At 39.9% G+C, this 20,280-nt stretch overlaps 1 protein-coding gene across 15 annotated transcripts in view; it reads right to left on the bottom strand.

Moving 5' to 3' along the window:
- PTPRM (protein tyrosine phosphatase receptor type M) overlaps window positions 1-20,280 on the bottom strand; it is a 505,106-nt gene that overhangs the window by 158,629 nt on the left and 326,197 nt on the right. For 8 of the 15 annotated variants that reach the window (XM_030011784.1, XM_030011791.1, XM_030011783.2 and 5 more), the window contains 2 exons: window positions 8,083-8,215; window positions 46-75 (listed from right to left, as the gene is read on the bottom strand). In XM_030011784.1, coding sequence (XP_029867644.1) covers window positions 46-75; window positions 8,083-8,215 — 163 coding nt within the window. The remainder of the gene's footprint in view (window positions 1-45; window positions 76-8,082; window positions 8,216-20,280) is intronic. The other 7 variants (XM_030011785.1, XM_030011787.1, XM_041123062.1 and 4 more) reach the window with 1 other exon arrangement.

The following is a 20,280-nucleotide window of genomic DNA, read 5'->3' as shown; positions in this document are numbered from 1 at the left end:
CAATATGGCAGAAAGTGTGCCTCTGATGACAAAGAAGTTACTTACAGGTAGTAAGTGTAGGAGTGATAGCTTCTTCTGCCATGATGGTGGAAGGATTAGGCAGTGGTGGAAAAGATGAAATGGAAGGAAAGAAAAGCCAAATATTAATGTATGAAAAATCAAGATGAAACTGAGACCAGAACTGGTGATACAAATGAAAGGTAGCAAGAATGCATATCTGGGCATATCATGCAACCTGTCTGGAACAGCCAGATGACATATCCAATCTCCATAAAACTTTAAGCAATACAATATATAATGCATCTCCAACTGTTAAATCAAACCACCTTAAAGTACACCTACTATCTAAGCAGTGTTAGATATTTAATGTATATTTATCTCTGCATAATACACACAAACACTCCCAATTAAAGTGATAAGACACTTCTGATTACACCTCAAATGCATTAGGAATAAGGATATGGAACTTCTAACATGGTGTTATAAGTTTAACAATGCAGAATTTCAGTACATGTATTAAGTAGCTTCTCTTCCTGTCATAGTACTGTAGAATCTTTGGATATCCCTTTATTTACTTAAAGAAATCAGTTCTGCCATTGACAGGACTAGAACTTTTTTTCAGAGGGGAAAAATCAGTGGCCACAGATTTTTAATATCTCAGCTTTTTTAATAACCATTTAAATTCTGAAGAAAAAATTACTTCTTGCCACGCAGATAAAAAGGCTATCCTTGCTAGCTAAAATTATTTTGGTGGTATTTCCCCATGTGGAAGAGGAAAAAATAAGAACTGATCCTGTATCCCTGTTATTTCTGCCCATGTGAATGTCATGAAGAACAAGTTGGAGACCTAGTACCACCATGTCGAGAAATATGGACCTAGTCAGTCTTTCCTGCATCATCACCTCTTGCACAGCCAGATCCTCCACTCCAACATGCTCTGCATGAGCAGAAAGTATAGAAACCCTCCAGCTATGCTCTTTTGCTTTACATCTCTCCCTCCCTCAGTTATAAGTCCACTACAAGCAGGACTGCAACTCTCCAAAAGGGGCAAGTTCCAACCTAAATAAATTCCATGTATTGACTGCAATTAAAAAGAGGCTGGAGATCTTAAAACATCCCTGAGCATAACGTCAAGTAGCATTCACATGTCGGTAAGATAAAAGACTGAAAGGAACCATGTAGGCATTTGTAATTTTTACAGCACATGCATACAGACCTTTGACTACAGAGGAAACATGTAAACAGGCCTTGCAAAGGTCTATAACTAACGTTAACTTGCCTCTAGCTACATGCTTCAGGCATCTCTTTGAAAACTAGGCTTTCATCAAATTTTCTCTCTCATCTTCTTTGAGTGACGATGCCGTTAGAAATATTTCCCAATTTTTATTCCCACTTTTCTGATGCACACAGTATTGTTCAGACACAAGAGGCTAATTACTGAATATTTAATCATGCGGCACATCTGCAAAAACGCACACCTGTTAAAGTTGAGTTTTAAAACATATCTAAGAATAAAGTAAGGGGAAAGCTGCAAAACAGTTATACACTTCTTCAACCAGTACATACTGCATTGCCTTCAGTAAGGAGCAGAGGATCAGGTCCTAGCAAAGCAGATCAACTTACCTGCTCTGTTAGAAAGTTTTTTTTCTGGTTCAGTCATAATTATATCTCCTCCTGCCCTTCTTTTCAGAATTACTCATTCTCTCACTTTCATTTAGAATCTCACAACACTGCCAACCCTGTTTCTTGCTGTATGTTACCATGACAGAGATTTAATGTAATTAGTACAAATGTTTTCATACTTCTAAAAGATGTATAATAATTTGAGAAACAACAATAAATACAATTAATCAGTGAAACACTGCTGGTACTTATATGCAGAATTCTGCCGAATATGTTATAGAGATAAATTATTCCTTATGAAAATATTGCTGAAAATCCAGAAGCTTCAATTTGTGTAAATGTCCCATTAAAAATTTGTAGAAGATGAGAAAAATTAAAAGTCTCAAGCTCCAGTTATTTTTATATTATTACAGTTGTGAGATTTTCCATATGAAGTCCTTGAAAAAGAGCACTGTATTTTTTGATTCTCAAGAATACCAGACACTGAAAAAAACAGATAAAAAAATAAAAAACCTACAGAAACAGAAAGTTTTAGACTTGCAAGTCCTCAGGCCACATGCAAAAGCACCATTCATAATTGACAAGATTTAGCTTTTTTTAAGAATATGGACAAGTTCCATTTTACTTCCTACATAATGTATACAAACTTTCTCTCTATGTATGAAAAGTCTTTTTCTGTTGAAGAGAGTGACCCAAAGATTTTGGCCAACCTTGGCCAAATTTTCTTTTGTGCACGATTCTTCAGTCTCTTCCCACTAGAGAGGTTGGTTTATGTCACTAAAATGTTTCTGTATATAGTGATAATATAAAGCACTTTTATATCCTTCAGGACTGAAGACATAAATAAATTTCATAAGTATCACTTGTAGAGTAAGGCCCCACTATAAAATTTATAAAAACCAACACAGCTGGCTACAGGAGGATTGTCCCACTAGAAGGGAAAACTTCTGGAACTGTGTAATTACCACAGTGATTTCTTTCATCGTCTCTGTTTTTCAGCTGGCCTAGATGGAAAAACAAGATTCAGGGGTAGTAGCCCTGGGAGAAGACTGAAGTTTTCCTTCAGCCCTATTATCTCAAATTTCTATCCTAACTGCTTGAAATTGTTGGCAAAGGCATATGACTGAACAGCCTGATTTGCTATCAGGGGATGGGACCAATGCATTCCCAGCCCAGCTCCACCGAGTGCAAAAGCCTTCCTTATCCACTGCCAAGAACCAGGGTCTCTGAGTTGAACAGATGCCACAATTACACACATTAGAAACTACTGGAGGGCTCAGGCATAGACACAGCTGAAAACAGAAACTAAAGACAGGCAAAAGAAAATAACCTTTTTATAGAGAAATACAATGATCAGAAAAACTCCATTCTACAACTGAAGCAGAAGCCAATGTAATTAAATTTTAATAACCACTTCCTTACTGCACTCCCACTGCAGCAGCAAGATGGTAGCACTGAAAGAAACAGGTGCCCCAAAGACATATATACTTTTAAGCAAGCCTTGGACCAATAAATCTGATTTCTCAACTTCTGCATATTTTTTTAAACTTAGCTGAAATACAATGTAAAAGAAAAAAAAAAAAGAAAAGAGAAAAGAATAAATCAGTAATGTTCTGATTTTTCCAAGTCTTGATTTAATTGCTATTGCTTTTCTAAAGGTTGTGGGAACAGTTCTCTCATTTTCTCTGCTCTACTTTAGGTTGACCAAAAGGTGAATTTACTTGCTGCATTTTTTATTTTTTATAAAGTCCTATGAAAGTATATCGAAGACTGGCAGAGATGAAGGGCTTTGCCTGAGATTTAATATTCAGGATCAGATTCAAAATCCACTTCATTGTGGAGCAATATTGTGGAAACACAGGTATTGGTTTCCATTGACACTGTGCTAATTCTTATGTGAGAGATTCAGAGCACAGCTGAGGAGAGGAAAGCCTACTGGCATTATTCTGACTTCACAGAGAAGAATGATCTCATTGATATAGCCATATTGGTATTAGGGATAGCTTGCAGGTGCCTAGTCTACATTACATGACATCTTTATGCAGGTATGTGGTTGAATGGATAAAGAAAAGATAGAAAAGAACAGATAAAGAACTCTGAACAACCATGTGGGGAGAAAAACAGGAAAGCACTAACAGTCTTCTCCTGACCCAGGTGACAAGCATAGAAATCTGGTTTACTTTACACAAAGACTGAGTGTCCACACAGAAAAAGTTTTAGTGTCCATGATGCTCCTACCTTCACTAGTGACTCCATACCATATACTGAATAGTTAGGCCACCTAATCTCTCTGTGACCAGTTTATAATATAACTACTTCAGAAGACCACTATACAGTGAAATTAATAATGATGCCTAATGACTATTGATATTTGCAGAACTTCTCTACGTACTATTTTGATAGTGACCATATTCAAAGCATGTCTGTGCTGCACTGAAAACTCTGTTTTGAATGCTGGTCTAGTCTACTTGGCTACTGAATTAAAAGCCAAACAGGCTGATCTGTGAAAATCTGTGGTGCCTGGTGCCAACCAAGCAAAGAATGGTTGCTGGATGAAGTGAGGTGGCTATTACAGGAATATGTTGAACAAAGTCGTGATTATCACATACAGTAAAATCGCTTCCCAAATCTCCTGGCAATGGAAAGAAACGGTTTGAAATTAAATTAATTAAGCACTGTGACGCCCCAGAGACAGAGTAAATTTAATCTATTGGTGAGATTTGGAGATCAAGTCTACAAGGACCCATGTCTGTGAAAGAATGAACAACAGACAGTATATGCCTTGGGATATGCCTTAGGATAGGGGAGTGTGAATGGGATATTGCTGTAGCCAACTCCAAGCAAGACAACTTTCAGAGCACGTAGACTCAGTGTGGTGAAACCTAGCATTGGAGCTGTCATGGTTTAAGCCCAGCCGGTAACAAAGCACCATGAAGCCACTTGCTCACTCGCCCCCCAGCCACAGTGGGATGAGGAAAAAATACAAAGGCAGGCTCCTGGGTCGAGATAAGGGCTGGGAGGGATCACTCACCACTGATGGTCACGGGCAAAAGACAGGCTCAACTGGGGGAAGAAACAAAATCAATTTCATTGACTACCAATCAAAACAAAACAAGGACACTGAGAAGTAAAACCCAACCTTAGAACACCTTCCCCCCAGCCCTCCCTCCTTCCCGCCTCAACCCCACTCCCGGTTCTCTCCACCTCCTCCCCCCGGCGGCGCAGGGGAACAGGGGATGGGGGTTGGGGTCAGCTCCCCACACCTGGTCTCTGCCGCTCCTTCCTCCTCAGGGGGAGGAGGACTCCGCACTCGGCCCCTGCTCCACCGGGGGGTCCCTCCCACGGGAGACAGTCCTCCACAAACTTCTCCAGAGTGAGTCCTTTCTGCAGGCTGCAGCCCTTCAGTCACAGACTGCTCCAGCGCGGGCTTTCCCATGGAGTCACGGCCATCTTGGGGGGCCTCCGCCTCCCCCGCTCCCCTCCATGGGCTGGGGGGGACAGCCTGCCGTCTTGTCTCACCGCGGGCTGCAGGGGCATCCACCGCCTCAGGCGCCCCTCCTCCCCTCCTTCCTCCTCACTGACCTCGGTGTCTGCAGAGGGGTTCCTCTCACATCCCACTCCCCCCACTCACTGCAGGTTCCCCTTCCTAAATCTGTTCTCCCACGGGCGCTACCACTGCCTCTGATGGGCTCGGCCTTGGCCAGAGTCGGGTCTGACTTGGAGCCAGGGAAGCTTCGAGCAGCTTCTCACAGGAGCCACCCCTGCGGCCCCCTCCCCCACCACCAAAAAACCCCCCGCGCCACACAAACCCGTAACAGGAGCCCAGAGAGTCTGCACATAATAGTGCAGAGAGGAAAGCGGTTCTCAGGGGAAAGGTGGAACTGAATTACAAGGTGCTATTTTACTTTTTCACTCAGATCTTTACTCTAGTAAACCTCCTGATAAAGTAAATGAAATAAAATGATCAAGTGATGTAGTCAGACGACAAGCTAGCTTGATGAGAGTGTTTCACAAAGTAGCACCTAAAGTATCATAAAACTGTAAAAACACCACAGTTATACTAAGCTTGGAGAATGATTTATGCATTTTCTTCAAATGCATAATGTATACACAGTAACCGAACCAAGGTGAAATCATAGGGGCTCTCAGCAGCATAGTGAATTAATGCACCAATAACTAGCTACTGAATAATCAGTTCATCTTTTGCTTAAGTCATGAGTGTAGTTGTATTCAAGACCTTCTATGGTACAGCATCTGCTTTAGAGGTCTGGGACACAATATACCTACCTCCTGAAACTCTCATTAATGCCTAGTTACATCCTGTTACACAGAGGAACCATTCTTACTTTTTAATATTCACTTCAACTCATTTCACAGTTTGTTTTGTTCAAGGCTCCAGCATAATTCTCAGATATGTTTAAGTTATTGGTATCATTCTTTCGGTACTACACAATGAAATTGTATGTATTTGGTAACAGAGTTCCTGGACTTGTACTTTCAATAGTTTCATCTCTGTTACAAGCAGATTATTCCAAACCCCAAAGAAGCTCACATAATGCATTTTCTTCTAACAACAGAATTACTATGAATAATAATTACTGTGCTGTGGTAGACAGAAGGAATCAAGTATCCTTCTGCACTAACATGCAAACACTTAGGATTTGAGCCTTCCTGCCTCTAACAATTAGATTATCAAAGAGCTTTTCCCTAGAGAATGAAGCAAGAGCTGGTATAGCATCCATTTAGCCAGAGACTCTGACACCTTATTTACTTTGAAACTATTTGGATCATTTTGCAATGCTCTCCCTTCAAGATTAAGAAGAACTTGTCTACCTTGCATGAATATATTCTACCTTTGGTACAAACCCTTAAGGAGAGGCTCAGAACTGGAAGAGAAAGAGTGATGAATGCCGGTCAGGAATTGTGTGATTCCTCGGATTGGCCAGACAATCCGAGAAGCCTTCCTCCCTGAATGCCAATTGCTGTGCCTGGCCCCAGGGAGGAGTTTGGGAGTTCAACTGTTAAATTTGAAGGTATGAATGATGCAAGAAATCAGAAGTGGGAAGAAAAAAGTACTGCAAAGTCAGAACAGATTTGAACTCTGCTACACTGCACTTTATTGAGAAGATTTGGTTACTGGGTCAATTTCATTGCTCCAGCGAGGCTTACCCTGGGGCTTAGGTCTCAATCTCTTCTGTATGGCAGCTTTTGACTGCTTTACCTACCTCTCTTGTCATGGCCTGGGCCACAGCTCACCTTTCTCTGCATAGAGCCCTTCTAGCTCATAGCCCTGTTCATGTCTTCAAGGAGAGTGAAAGCAGCTACTTCTGCTGCCTGCCCTGAGGCACTGTCAGGCAGCTGCCTCCTTAGCTGTACACCTCCACTGTTCAAATTCTGGAAGAATTTCAGGCAGCTCAGGGATTTTGACTATCTCAGACCTGCCAAACTAGTTAACATACAACTAAATCACATAGTGTTGCGATGAGCAAAATCAGGCCAAGATTGCTTCTCAAAGGAAGAAAATGGGGTAACACAGGATGAATGGCAAGGAGGTGACGGGTTATGGGACAGTAGGAAGACTACAGCAGATGTGGAAGAACAATGTGTGACTCAGCCCCCTTACACAGCTCTCACACATTCCCAACCCCACCTATACAGCTGCAAATCTCACATTGCTCAGGATACAACCTAAAACCTTAATTCTATTTGCTAATGAATTTCTCCCAATCTAGACTTAGCTTCTATCATCACATGGATATTTTTCTTACCCATGTCACCTCCTTAGCTATGAGATACTTTTCCCTATATTATTTTTCCTTTCACAGTGTTGAGAAAGGCAACCAGGTTTAAAAGCCTTACACTTCTAATGTTGTAGCAGTTTTCAAATTATATTCAAAGCAGAACAATCTCAATGCATGTGTGTGTTGAACCAGGATTTGGAAACATTCAGCACCATTGTAACATTTTCATTTGTTTCCAGGGAATGAAGTTTATGCAGAACAATATAGACTCCATTCTTAGCAGAAATTACCTTAGCTCTAGTTCCTGCTTGACTGAGGATTTCTTTTACATTCAAGAATGAAACTACATCTAACTTTCAGCTAATCTGTTGAATAAAGTGGAGACTCAAACTTTCAGGATAGAGATACTGTTCTATTATTGGAGTCCATCATGCAGTACTAATGCATAAGTGCTAGAATCATTAGCCTCAAGTTGTTTTTTTCTTCTATAACAATGCCACAAACATTAATTCATAGAAAATGCTGTGGGATGAAACAGATACTGTGGTTTTATAAAAACCCAACAAAGCTTTTGGGGTGGGAAGGAGCAGTACTTCCTAAACTCTGTGGCAAAGTGCACAGAGATGGCTGGATACTTTTGCCAATATCAAACTGACAACTGCTGTAGGAGATGCTGTGACATGAATGTGTATCTAGAAAACATCTACTAATGGCTCACCTTTTCTTCATTACCAGCACAACCCCCAGAAATATAATGACGAACAGCAAGATGCCTGCAATGACTCCAGCGATTTTAACAGTATGGTCAGTCTGTTTCTCAGGCTCTGGATCCGGTTTTCGAGTGGCAGCCCCTATGGAATCAGTAAACGGAAAAGAGGAGAAAGAAAAAGAATAAGGATGTTATTCTTATGATGTTTATACATTTAACCTACCAATGTCATTAGGCTTATCCAGGGCCAACAGATATCAATGCTTCTTTTTTTAAAAAAATCCTGCTTTCATATGCATTGAAAGGAATATAATTCTTCATATTGTTACATGACATTTTGCGAGATCACAACACAGGTGGGATACCACTGCCAGCCCTGACCCGTTTATAAGAGCCTCTTCACAGATTCACAAATTTCTATATTTTTATTATCTGCGCTGGCTCCCTTTTCTTTCTGCCATTTAGAAACTTGCTAACAACACAATAACTACCCTAAGCCTTTATCCAAATTTGATTTGCTGGAACATTTTCCTCAATTATTTTTCATAAATGAAGCTGTAATTCCATAACATATTAGCTTAAACACCTGGAAAAGTGAGATAAGCTCATTTACCATGCATTTTACCCGCAATTGTTTTTTACATAATAGACTTTTTTTTTTTTTGCCTTTGGAAATCTAAATCTAGGTCACATCTGGTAGGCAAAAAGACTCCTTCTAAGCAATTTATGCACAAAGTGGGAAGCAGCTGATGATCACACCACTGGCACCCACATTTAATATCTGTTTAAATGAGATAACCAGTGCCTTACAGCAGCTACTGTCTTAGCTCTTCCAGCTTCTCCATTTAAAAAAAAAAAATTCGTTTGTACTGTTTACTGTATAATGTGACGGAACGTCAAATCCATGTCTGATGAAATATCCATTTCCTCTACTAAATGAGTTCAGGATGAAAAATGTTAAGGAAGCAACATTCAATTCACTAAACTGATTTTATTTTTTTTATGGACTTCAATTTTTTTTAATCAAAATGTGGCAGCATTCATCATTTGAGGCACCACGCCATAAACTGGACACGCGGATTTATGGATCACTTTCCTGCTATAGCTTTTTTGGGAACGGAGAAGTAAGAGTAAAGCCTAAGTGAAGTGTAATATTTTAAGACCAGGTTCTTATCTCACTGTCTGGATTTCACAAAGGATTTTGAAAGCATCAATTATATTTTACTTGTTTCTTCACTTCCTTTTTTTTGAAAGAAAGCAAATTAGTGATCAATTTACATGCAGAGATATTTTCTGAGAAGTACAATGAAAACATTTCCAATGTCTCTTCTCAGTTGTAGCCAGGACATTCTAAGATGGTGAGTACTTTTGAGTGCCCACAGTTACACTTTTGGCCTGCATCTTCAAAACTCCTTACCAGGAGGAATGGCAGAAAAACCTGGCAATTCATATTGCTGCCAGAAAAGGTGATAACCTTTAATCAAAATATATCTAGAGCTAACTGCAGGAACCAGGTTGTTTGGAAAATTCCAGCCATGGTACGCTGTGTAAGTGCTAAGTCAGAGAATACGATCTGCTGCCTGCCTCTGTGCCCAGTCCCACCAGAATATTAATTCGATAGCAATACACAATACAATTCTGATTTAGTAAAACTTTTACTTCATATGACTAAAGGTAACAGAATCTGGCTCTGTATTTTCTTCACTGTAGATGTTTAAAGTTCTGCTATAAACAGTTCTATTTTTATTTTCCTTGTGTCATATGTAAATCATTTTGTTAAACTCTATATTGCTGTAATCTGCACAGCACTCAAAAGTGTAGCAGATACATAGAAGACATCTAGAGTATCTTCATGCAGAAGGTGACTGTTGAGTTGAACTTGGCAAACAGGAAGCAGTGAATCAAGTATGATGCAAATGGTAAGACGTGGTAAGGACTTCACAGTCCTCTTTTAAATCTAAAACCCAAGCAAGGAAAAGTGCAAAGTCAACAACAAGCAGTATCTTTTTAGATGTAATTTCTAAGACTGGTTCCTGCCAAAGTCTATTCTTCATTATCTCCTTTAGGCTACCTCACCCTACTGGAATACTCATCAGTAATGCCTTCTTAAAATCAAATTCTGCCTTATGGTTTCATTCCTTTTGTTAAGGCTTCCAGTGCTAGTTTTGGGATCATAAATGCTAAACTTTAGAAGTAAGTGAAAGAAGCCTTGCTACATTTCCACATAGAACTCTCAACTATGCAGTGTATTTTATCTCAGTGTCATGTCTCTCTTTGACAGCATAGGTCCTCACTTCAGTGGAACTAGATAGACTTACACTATGCAGATGAGATAATATCAAAATTGTATTCAGAGCACACACATTTTCTGCATATCATGGAGCACAACTTTCATGAAATGCCTTCAATGACACAAAGCATTACCCTCTTGGGAGTCATGGACAAGCTGGGGAATCCACCACTACTGCAAATTCTCCAAAGAAAGCCTACACAAGAAGAGATACAGAGCCTAACATCAGGTCACTGAAACTCCCATATTGCATCATCTATTGATTATCCAATTGAGGGATTATCTCAAATTGCCTAAGAAAAGTGCATGTAATTCCACCCTGAGTTAAAAATAGAATAAAGCTTCCCACCATGATGGACTCAGCCTGACTCATCATAGAGATTGTCTTAAACTGGAAACATGATGCTTGACACGCCTTTTAAAAACTCCTATCGTTAATTATTATAAAAAAAACAAATGCTGGCATTATCTCAATTCTCCTTCAGCTCCATTCACCATCTCATTCATTCCCTGACAGAATGTTGCTCCTTTCTTGGTATCAGTGGGTTCCAAAATACACTTGGGTAAATGAACCAAATTTGCCACCTTTCACCTTCCTTGAGCATCCCTTGAGTCTTTTAGTATTAGAAATTCTGGAGCAACTTTCTTCATTTTATTTAATACTATTTATTCCTTTAACATACCTCAGTTTTTCTACAACAGAATTTTTGAAAATTATGTTCTACCCCATTCTTCATCCCCCTTAGCATTCTGTTTGGTTTTATTTTGACATTAGATGGACACTGTACAGGTCACTGGTACATTTTTTACAGTGAAACCTGCATCCCTTTCTTCAGTCCTGTGTTCAATTTTGAGCCCTTTACGAGTTAAAAGTCATTCTAATTTACCTCTGCTGAACACTACATAGCATTTTTCAAGACTGAAATTTGAGTTGGTACTACCTCTTTATTCAGTTTGCTTTTGTCCTGCTGAAATTCCTCACAGTCCTGTGTGAATTCTGCTAACCCACCTCACCTAGCATCATACTCAAGAGTTGCTGCCTCAACGTTGACTGTTCCATGTATTTAACAGACATACTGTACAGCATATAATACTAAACCCTTAAGTGCATTACCTACAATAAACTGGCAGTTTACTTATCTCTGGTTTCTGTCTGATAGGTAGACTTTGATCCAGAGCAATATTTGTCTCTCACATCATAATTACTTCGTAACTGACTTTTAACCTATAGCACACTGGCACCATGGAGAGAAAGGTGAACTGTGTGTAAGGGGATTGAAGCAGCTAGGGGCAGTAGTTCTGAAATTCATTTTACCACTTGATAAACTGCAATGTCAATTTATGCTCTTAGTTTTGTTTGTATGTTTTCAAGAGAGATTTTGAAAATTACTATTGCAAGTCCAAAAAAATGATGCCATGGTTTCTCTTTTACTCTGCTGTGCTGACACATACTAAAAAAGTTGAGTGAAATGTAATCTTTCTTCACAGAAATAGTGTTAACTATACACTATTGTATCATGATATTATAGTCCTGGTGTTTTATTCTATTTATTATTGTTGTTTCAACCAATATGTCTGACAGAAATTTTTAAATTCCTTGATCACCCTAGAGCCTTAAAACATATATAGCTACAAGACTAGTGGAGTTCTATACCTCCAGCAAAATATCTGTTTTTAATGACAAACTGCATACTGTTGCCAACAGCTGAGCTAAGCCCACTGCATTTTCCTTATAACACTGGACCTAATGACTTTATCTGGGGCTTTTTTGTTCGTTTTACTTTTAAGCTTTAGGTTCTACTCTTGCACACAGAAACCTGACTTTAAAACTTGCACAATAACCTCACTTCTGTTTTCTTACTGAGGCTGTCTGAGCTAGCGGAGTTAGAAGAATCAAGCAAACTAACACATACACTGTGGCCCACCTCTAGAAAGGCAATAGGTCAGTAAAAAGCAGTGAGTGCAGGACAGCTCAAGGGACCTGCTTAGAAAATGAAAGGACAAGGAAATGTTTCCTGCCAGTTTAAAAAGGATAAAGGTGCTGACTTTGGAAAGTCTTTCCTTGATGAGAACAAACTAGAGCGATTCCTGCCAGAAGTGAAAAACAGAGACATGCTGTTATGGGTTTGTGTGGCATGCTTTTTTTTGGTAGCAGGGGAGGGGGCCGCAGGGGTAGCTCCTGTGAGAAGCTGCTCGAAGCTTCCCCGGCTCTAAGTCGAACCCGACTCTGGCCCAGGCTGACCCCATCAGAGGCAGTGGTAGCGCCTCTGGGAGAACAGATTTAGGAAGGGGAACCTGCAGTGAGTGGGGGGAGTGGGATGTGAGAGGAACCCCTCTGCAGACACCGAGGTCAGTGAGGAGGAAGAGGAGGTGCACCTGAGGCGGTGGATGCCCCTGCAGCCCGCGGTGAGACAAGACGGCAGGCTGTCCCCCCCCAGCCCATGGAGGGGAGCGGGGGAGCGGAGGCCCACCTGCAGCCCAGGGAGGAGCCCACGCCAGAGCAGGGGGATGCCCCCGAAGGTGGCCGTGACTCCATGGGAAAGCCCGCGATGGGGCAGTCTGTGACTGGAGGACTGCAGCCCATGGGAAGGACCCATGCCGGAGAAGTTCATGGAGGACTGTCTCCCATGGGAGGGACCCCCCGGTGGAGCAGGGGCCGAGTGCGGAGTCCTCCTCCCCCTGAGGAGGAAGGAGCGGCAGAGACCAGGTGTGGCGAGCTGACCCCAACCCCCATCCCCTGTTCCCCTGCGCCGCCGGGGGGAGGAGGTGGAGAGAACCGGGAGTGGGGTTGAGGCGGGAAGGAGGGAGGGCTGGGGGGAAGGTGTTCTAAGGTTGGGTTTTACTTCTCAGTGTCCTTGTTTTGTTTTGATTGGTAGTCAATGAAATTGATTTTGTTTCTTCCCCCAGTTGAGCCCGTCTTTTGCCCGTGACCATCAGTGGTGAGTGATCCCTCCCAGCCCTTATCTCGACCCAGGAGCCTGCCTTTATATTTTCTCCTCATCCCACTGGGGCCGGGGGCTGTGTGGTGCTTTGTTACTGGCTGGGCTGAAACCACAACACACGCTTATAGATAAACCCCAAGGTGCCACAAAACCCAGCAAAGTATTTCCACAGGCTCCCTGCAGTGAATAAAGTGGAAGACAGTAACATTGTTTAGTTCCATACTCTTAGTTATTTACTTTTCTAATTAATCTCAGTGATTACGGTTTCCATTTTACTTATTTTTTGCCCATTCTTTGTGGCTTTTCCTACAGCAGCATTTAAAATGTGAAATATCTTTTTTTCTTCACTTAGAAAAAACGGCATTCAGCTGGCCTGATCTATGACTTTTCTTCATGGGTTCCTTTTTGTTCAGTACTTTGCAAGACTCAGTGATAACATTTTTAAGTAGTATCCATGAAACACCTGAAGATTTTATTTCACTTATTTTTGACTCTCAGACCTATTCCATTAACTTTTTCTTATTACTGGAATCTCCTTTTCTGAAGTTTAGTGATTAGTCAGCCACTTCTTGGCATCTTACCTCCTTTTCAGACTGAGAACTGAATTATAGTCTAGTCACCAATATTTAGTGTCTGCCATACTGTGAATTCTTATATTACTTCATGCAGTGAAATTTCTATTTCTGTACCATGGGTTAGAAGACTGTGTAAAAAAATTCCTCTCTCTTTGAAGAATTTCTAGTTCTCATCAGAGATATACAGGTCTGGTATTAGTATTATAGGAATAATTTGTGCTTTTTGGAAAACAGTTCTGCTACTTCCTTGGGTGGAAAATTTCCCTTTCCTTTCTCACTCAGAAGGCGCAAGTGTCATGTTATGCATCAACCTCAAAACTTCATAAACAATAATCTCCTGTATGTAGTTTATGGATAGAAAAGTTTGAGCAGAACTACTCCTCATTAAAATGGAAGTTAAGACTATTTGCTAAATGAACTAGCTAAGCAAAATATAATTCTTTTAACTTATATGCAAGCATTATCTTGTTTTTCAAAGCCAATGAAAAAGTTCTTCAGTAATAGATGTAGACCTCTACCAAACTGAACAAAACCTCTCTCCCTCTCTCTTTGTAAATGAACAAGGTTTGGATTTGCTTTTCTATGTTTATTAGTCCCTTCCAAAAATATGTAGTTAGAAATGACTGACCATTGTATAGAAAAGAATGACCAGTAAAATTACCCTGGCTCAATAGTCTAGGAGCTGCTAGTTATACTTTCAAAGAAAGGAGTAAGATTAAAGCTCTTAGTACTGAAAACTAGCTATAGGTTGTTTTGTCTAAAGCAATCTCTAAAAAATCCAGAAATTTCTTCTACTTGAGTCAAAAAATAATCCTTTCCTTTAACTAACTAGACTGGTCTCATTTTATTTCTTCCACTGAAGGCTGACTGTAGTTGCTGCCTTTTTTACTTCCTTTCTGCAGCTTTAAGCTCTCAAAAGGTACTTGCTTGGTAAGTCACTTGCAAGCCTTTCCAACTGTATTTCATTCACAGGTGTTCCGGTGACTGATGTAATGGTTAACATTACAAAGCTTTAAAGTAGTAATAGTTAGTCCAGATCGTCCTAGTTTCTAGTCAAACTTGAGACTAACCTGTTGTGTTAGTAATTAGCCCATGATTTTTTAATGCAGGCAGTGTGATTCAACTATCACATCTCAGCACCTACTTTTAACTTGTTTCACAGAGTGAGTCAGGAAAATTAAACATTATACCCCTGTGTGACAGTTGCACTGTGATTAGGTGGCAGAAATCACACAAAATGGTACAAGGCAGAAGGCAGGCAGAGAAGTGTAATGCTGCATTGGAACACCCATCACTAGGATCCTATCGTCCCTGCCACAAAGATGACTGACAAGATCAGAGAACTTGGCTTTAAAGACTCTGCCCATGCTCTCCAAGGACCACACAAATTACAAAGGCTACTATCATTATTACTCTCTATTATTTGTATGATAGTAGAGTGTAGAAGCTCTAAATCGGATTGGGAGCCCCACTGTGCTAAGAACAGTGCAAGCACACAGCTAAACAATCTTTGCCACTAAAAGCATACTATCTAGCTGAGCTAGGCTGTAACAGGCAGGTGTAGCAATCACAGGTGGGAGGGGGAGGCAAATACCCCTAAGAAAATGCATTTACAATACCCAAATAAATGAACACTTCTACCCTTCCTGCTCTTTTAGCTAGATGGTATCACTCAGCATTTCCAGTTAGCAACACAGTAGAAAACATCTTCAAGAGTGACCTGAGGGCAGAGTAATGTTTTTATGGATGACATCAGTTAGGGTGTTCCAAGCAAGAAAGTAACATAAAGGTTCATAAATATAAAGGTAGGAAAAGCAGAGGTGCCAAAAGTAAAGGGCTGGGATAAAATGCAGTATGACAAAATAAGAAAGTATACAAATGTGTCTGTGCTACTGGTATGAAAACGGGTGCTCCACAGAGGTAGGTCCTTCTTATAAATGTCAAATGATAAATAGGAATTCCAATCCTGTATCACAGACTGCAAAATACACCTGAATGGGGCAGTAGTGCTAAATTTCCAGTTTACTCCAGAAGTTTCCTCAGCTTTTCTACCCCCATGTCCCCTATGACTGCAGAAAACTGTACCCTCATTTTTAAGTCTGTAGCAGCATTACTGGTCTTATGAAAAGACAAGCCAGTCCAACATGCTTTTTATTTGAGTTTCAAGTTCATTCCAGATGCCAGGATTTGTGACTGTCTTGGAGAAGACCCAAAACACATACAGATTTGTAGATGAAATGAATTACCACCCTGGCTAGTCTGTTTATACTGTAAGTGACTGGCATTCAGTCCTCATCTGCTAGCCAGCATGTATTCTGCTAACAATGTCTTTGTTTTATTACTCCTGGTAGAACTCCAGCTAAGTGAGAAAGTTCTCTCTCCCCTTCCTCCTTGTTAGCTTTCGAATCAATGTTCGTAGTTCTCCTTCGAAACTACACTGCTTTTTTGTCCATATGGCAGAAGTTACAAGGTGGTGTTGAGCAGGGTATAATTTGTGACAGAAGGTGGTTTTAATAAGCATTTTTTTCAGTTTTTCTCTCTCTACTCCATGCCTTGAATATATTAATTTTGTAAATGCCTCAGAATAAGGTCTGCTTTACTTCTCTTTTTACAGTATTTTTCCCTTTCTATTCCTGGCTTCTTTTGGAATTGCTCATGTGTATAAACTGCTTTTTCCACAGGGCAGGGATTATGTTTTCTTTCTCTTTTGCTAAGCACAGGAGCCATTGAAGTGTTGAAATCAAAGTATCCTGATTTTCCCTCCTATGATGTGTTAGCACTCACTAAATCTATTTTTTGAATGTCTGGGAAAGAGGGCAAACAGCACTTATATTTTAGCAGGAAAGTATCTTCTCTGTAATTTATGATCTTTGGTACAATACATAGTGCTGTGTACAGATCTTCCTTTCCTAAAAAAGATTTCTGTACTTCCATAAGACAACCATGTTGATTTGGTACATTGTTTATTTGGTGTTTTTTAAATGCAGGAAAAAACAGCCTTGTTAAAAGATCTATGCTGAGAAGGGACTATCAAAATAAGGCTCCACTGTGTAACAATAATTATGAATTATTAATTTTGTTTGTGATATTCTTTACAAAAATGTAAATATAAGCGACAAAGAACTGCATGAAAAGAAATGCAAAGAACTACTTCACTGATGAATATGACTCATTTTACTGATTATCAAATGACTGTATTTCTCACTGGTGGATGATTCATGTTGGTGCATGTGAGCAAAAAGACTTTTTTTGTTAAACATCTGTGTTTCTGGTTGTGAGGAATAATAACATTCTTTACAAAACATGCCTAAACCAAATAAAGTTCCCAGTTTTATACGTATCTTTTGGTCTCATCACACTCTATTTTTTAACAGGATTTTTATCCAGACTCCTTAGACAAGATTTTTCTGGAGACTGTGTTTTTTAAAAAAGGAACTTACAAGAAAACAAGCAAGCAAGCCTTGATAAACAGCACATTTGCTCATTTGCAACAAAACCACCAACCTTTCTGCTAGCTCTTTTTTTCCCTTTTATCTTAATCAAGGAAATTTAAATAATTAAAATTAATAAAAATTTTCCTCTCCAGTGGGCACCCAAGCAGTTGGAAGCCCTCACTCATATGCGAAGAAAGAAAGTGTAACTCCTCGCACTTCAAGAGCACTGATATCATAAAGGGATGTTTAAAGCATACTCAACAGCTACACCACAACCAGAAATTAATAACAAGTCTAGAATATACAGACATGGTGTATCTCCTTCTTGGAAATAAATAATTTCCTAAGGAAAAAATATAGTCTTTGGAACGTTAAGCTTTCAAATGGCCCTAAAGGGTACCACCACCACCACTCTCCCCGCAGCCCTTTAGTCTATTTTATGAAGAAAAAAGTCTGGTTACATATTTATAAGTACTCACACAGTGTGGCCAAAGAAGCAGCCACAATGGTGCACATCACAGACCTCTTTGTCAACAAAGGTAAAGGTCATGGCAGCATATTTGAAAGACAGACCCTGCCACTGAAATAAAAGATAAAATCCTCCTGACTACTATGTAAAGAAAAAAATGGGCTTCTTTACCAAACTGCTTTCTGACTACCCAAACACAACAAAGGTCAATAAGACTTCATGAGATGGAAATTTCTGATCAAGAAGGTTGACTGAGGAGCAATGAGAGCATCCTTGCATTGAATTAGCCGTACACATGTAAGTCACTGAATAAGGATGAGGAAGTCTGAGAAAGAGACACCAACAAGGGCTAGAACTACAGGTGTCTCAGTACTTTGAAATGCATGGCTGTTTACCAGTTGATGCTGTGTGAAAGAGGTCCCACTTGTAGCCACTGGAAGTGCAACAGCATTTTATAAATCTGACTTGTGTGAACAAGAAGTCCTAGACGTATCATGTACAACAAGGGGAGCTTCTAGCCCTAAAACATTTGATTTTATGGTTCTCTACATAACCTCAAGCCAACAGTACTCAGGGTAGAAGACTGACTCTCTCAAATTAGCTCCAATAAAATGAAAGCAGATAGTCCAGACTGATCCCTGCCCATACATGATGCATTTTCTAAGCAACTCAGCACCACATTCTAGCTACTTCTACAGAAGTAGCAGATAATTTATCACTCTCACCATGGACATTTGAATTTCACTTATTGCTGAAGGAGGCCTCTGGTTGACTCTCATGCTTTCAACACCAGATCTACTCCTGGAACTACATTGAAAAATGTCAAGAAATATCAGACATCCCTGAAAGTTTACTTCAACTATTTTCTACAAACAGGAAAGGTGTGGATTTGAAGCCTGAATAGGACTCTGCCCTCTTTAGGGGAGGTAAAACTGTGGTTTTGCTAGTACTCAGTTGGGCTCCACGAGGTAGGGAAGATGTCAAGTCAGATCAGAGTAATGTTTCTGGACCTGACCTACTCAGGGTGAAACTCAGCTACAGAACTAGATGTTCTTGGCATGGACAAACACAACCATTTTATTTTCCATCCATGAATCCAAGGGATCACATCCAGCATGGGAAGGAAGTAGTGGAAGTGAGGTACTATCTTCTGATCTTTCTGCCACTGAGGACTTAACTACAAGAATACTAATGAACAGTTACAAATGCAAAGTCAGCGAAGATCTGGTTACTTTGCCATTACGAGGAATGGGGGAGAGGCAGTGGCAGAAGGACAATGTAGTATAGGAATCCCCATGGTAAATCTGCACATCCATGCATTTTTTGGCCTATGCTGCCACTGGCTCATCGATGAGGCTGACATTCCTGGTGATTTCCACTACCAGCCTCCCTCCACATTGTGTCCCTTCTGAAGGGTTCTTCAGAAATCCTTCAGAAACAATCACACTCAGAATTTACTAATCATTACTCACTACCTACCTATTTTCTTGGAGGAAAGCATAACATGGCTCATTCTACTCAAAGACAAATGGCATTATACATGCAATGATGCATGCAGAAAGGTAAAAATACATTTGTGATAAATTTTTAAAAAGCTGGAAAACAGACATAAAACTTTTTTTTTTAAAGAATTTCCAGAGTCAACACTGTTTTGGGGCAGGAAGGTTGGCTAGAGGAACTGGAAAGGAGAATCAGCACAAGAAAAGAAAAATAATCCCACAGAATCCTAAATCTGTCTTTGTGCCAATACAGTGTAGCAGTTCTTTTGTTCACATTTCAGAAGCATTTACAGTATTGCCAATAAAAAACCTGTCCAAACTGAAGCAATGTTAGATGAACCAAGATTTTAGTACAGGGGAAGAATAGACTAGGCCTCCTCTGAATGGTTATCACTGATTTACATCTCATGTTTCATATATTTCCTGAAGGTTTTAGGGGTTACAGAAAAATCTCCATCTGTCCTATTTGATTAAGAATGCCTTAAATAGACATTTTTCTCATCAATTCTTTTCATATCACTTTTAATTATTGACACATTTACTCATAACCAGGAGCTAATTCAATGACAGCATACTGAAAAGTACAAAATATAACCATTTTGCTTCAAAAAGGTTTCATGAATACTTTGTTTGCTCCTGACCAATGACAATTCACCATTTTTCCTGTTTCCCTTTGTTTCCGATGTGAACTCAAAAGATGAAACAGAACCTGAAACTACTGTATTTCCCCTCTTGTCAGCTTGAAACCATGTGAGCCAGCAACTTCCACTGACTTTTATGCAAAACTGTGACTCAGCTTTCATTTGCATGGGAGTTTTCTGTTTACACAAAAACTTCTTAGTGGTCAGCAATAGCAGAAAATCAGATGAAGAGAAGAAAATGAAAGTTCAAAGTTTTGGAAAAATAAATACTTGCAAATGCACACATATACTTAAATGCCTTTCCCAGAGCTCTAAAATCATTGGCTCTTGCAGTCAAACTCCCATTACTGCAGAAAA

This window comes from Aquila chrysaetos, chromosome 4, assembly GCF_900496995.4.
Source record: "Aquila chrysaetos chrysaetos chromosome 4, bAquChr1.4, whole genome shotgun sequence".
NCBI classification, from domain to species: Eukaryota; Metazoa; Chordata; class Aves; order Accipitriformes; family Accipitridae; genus Aquila; species Aquila chrysaetos.
The sequence above is the reverse complement of the archived record's forward strand: the minus strand, read 5'-3'. Positions and strand labels throughout refer to the sequence as shown.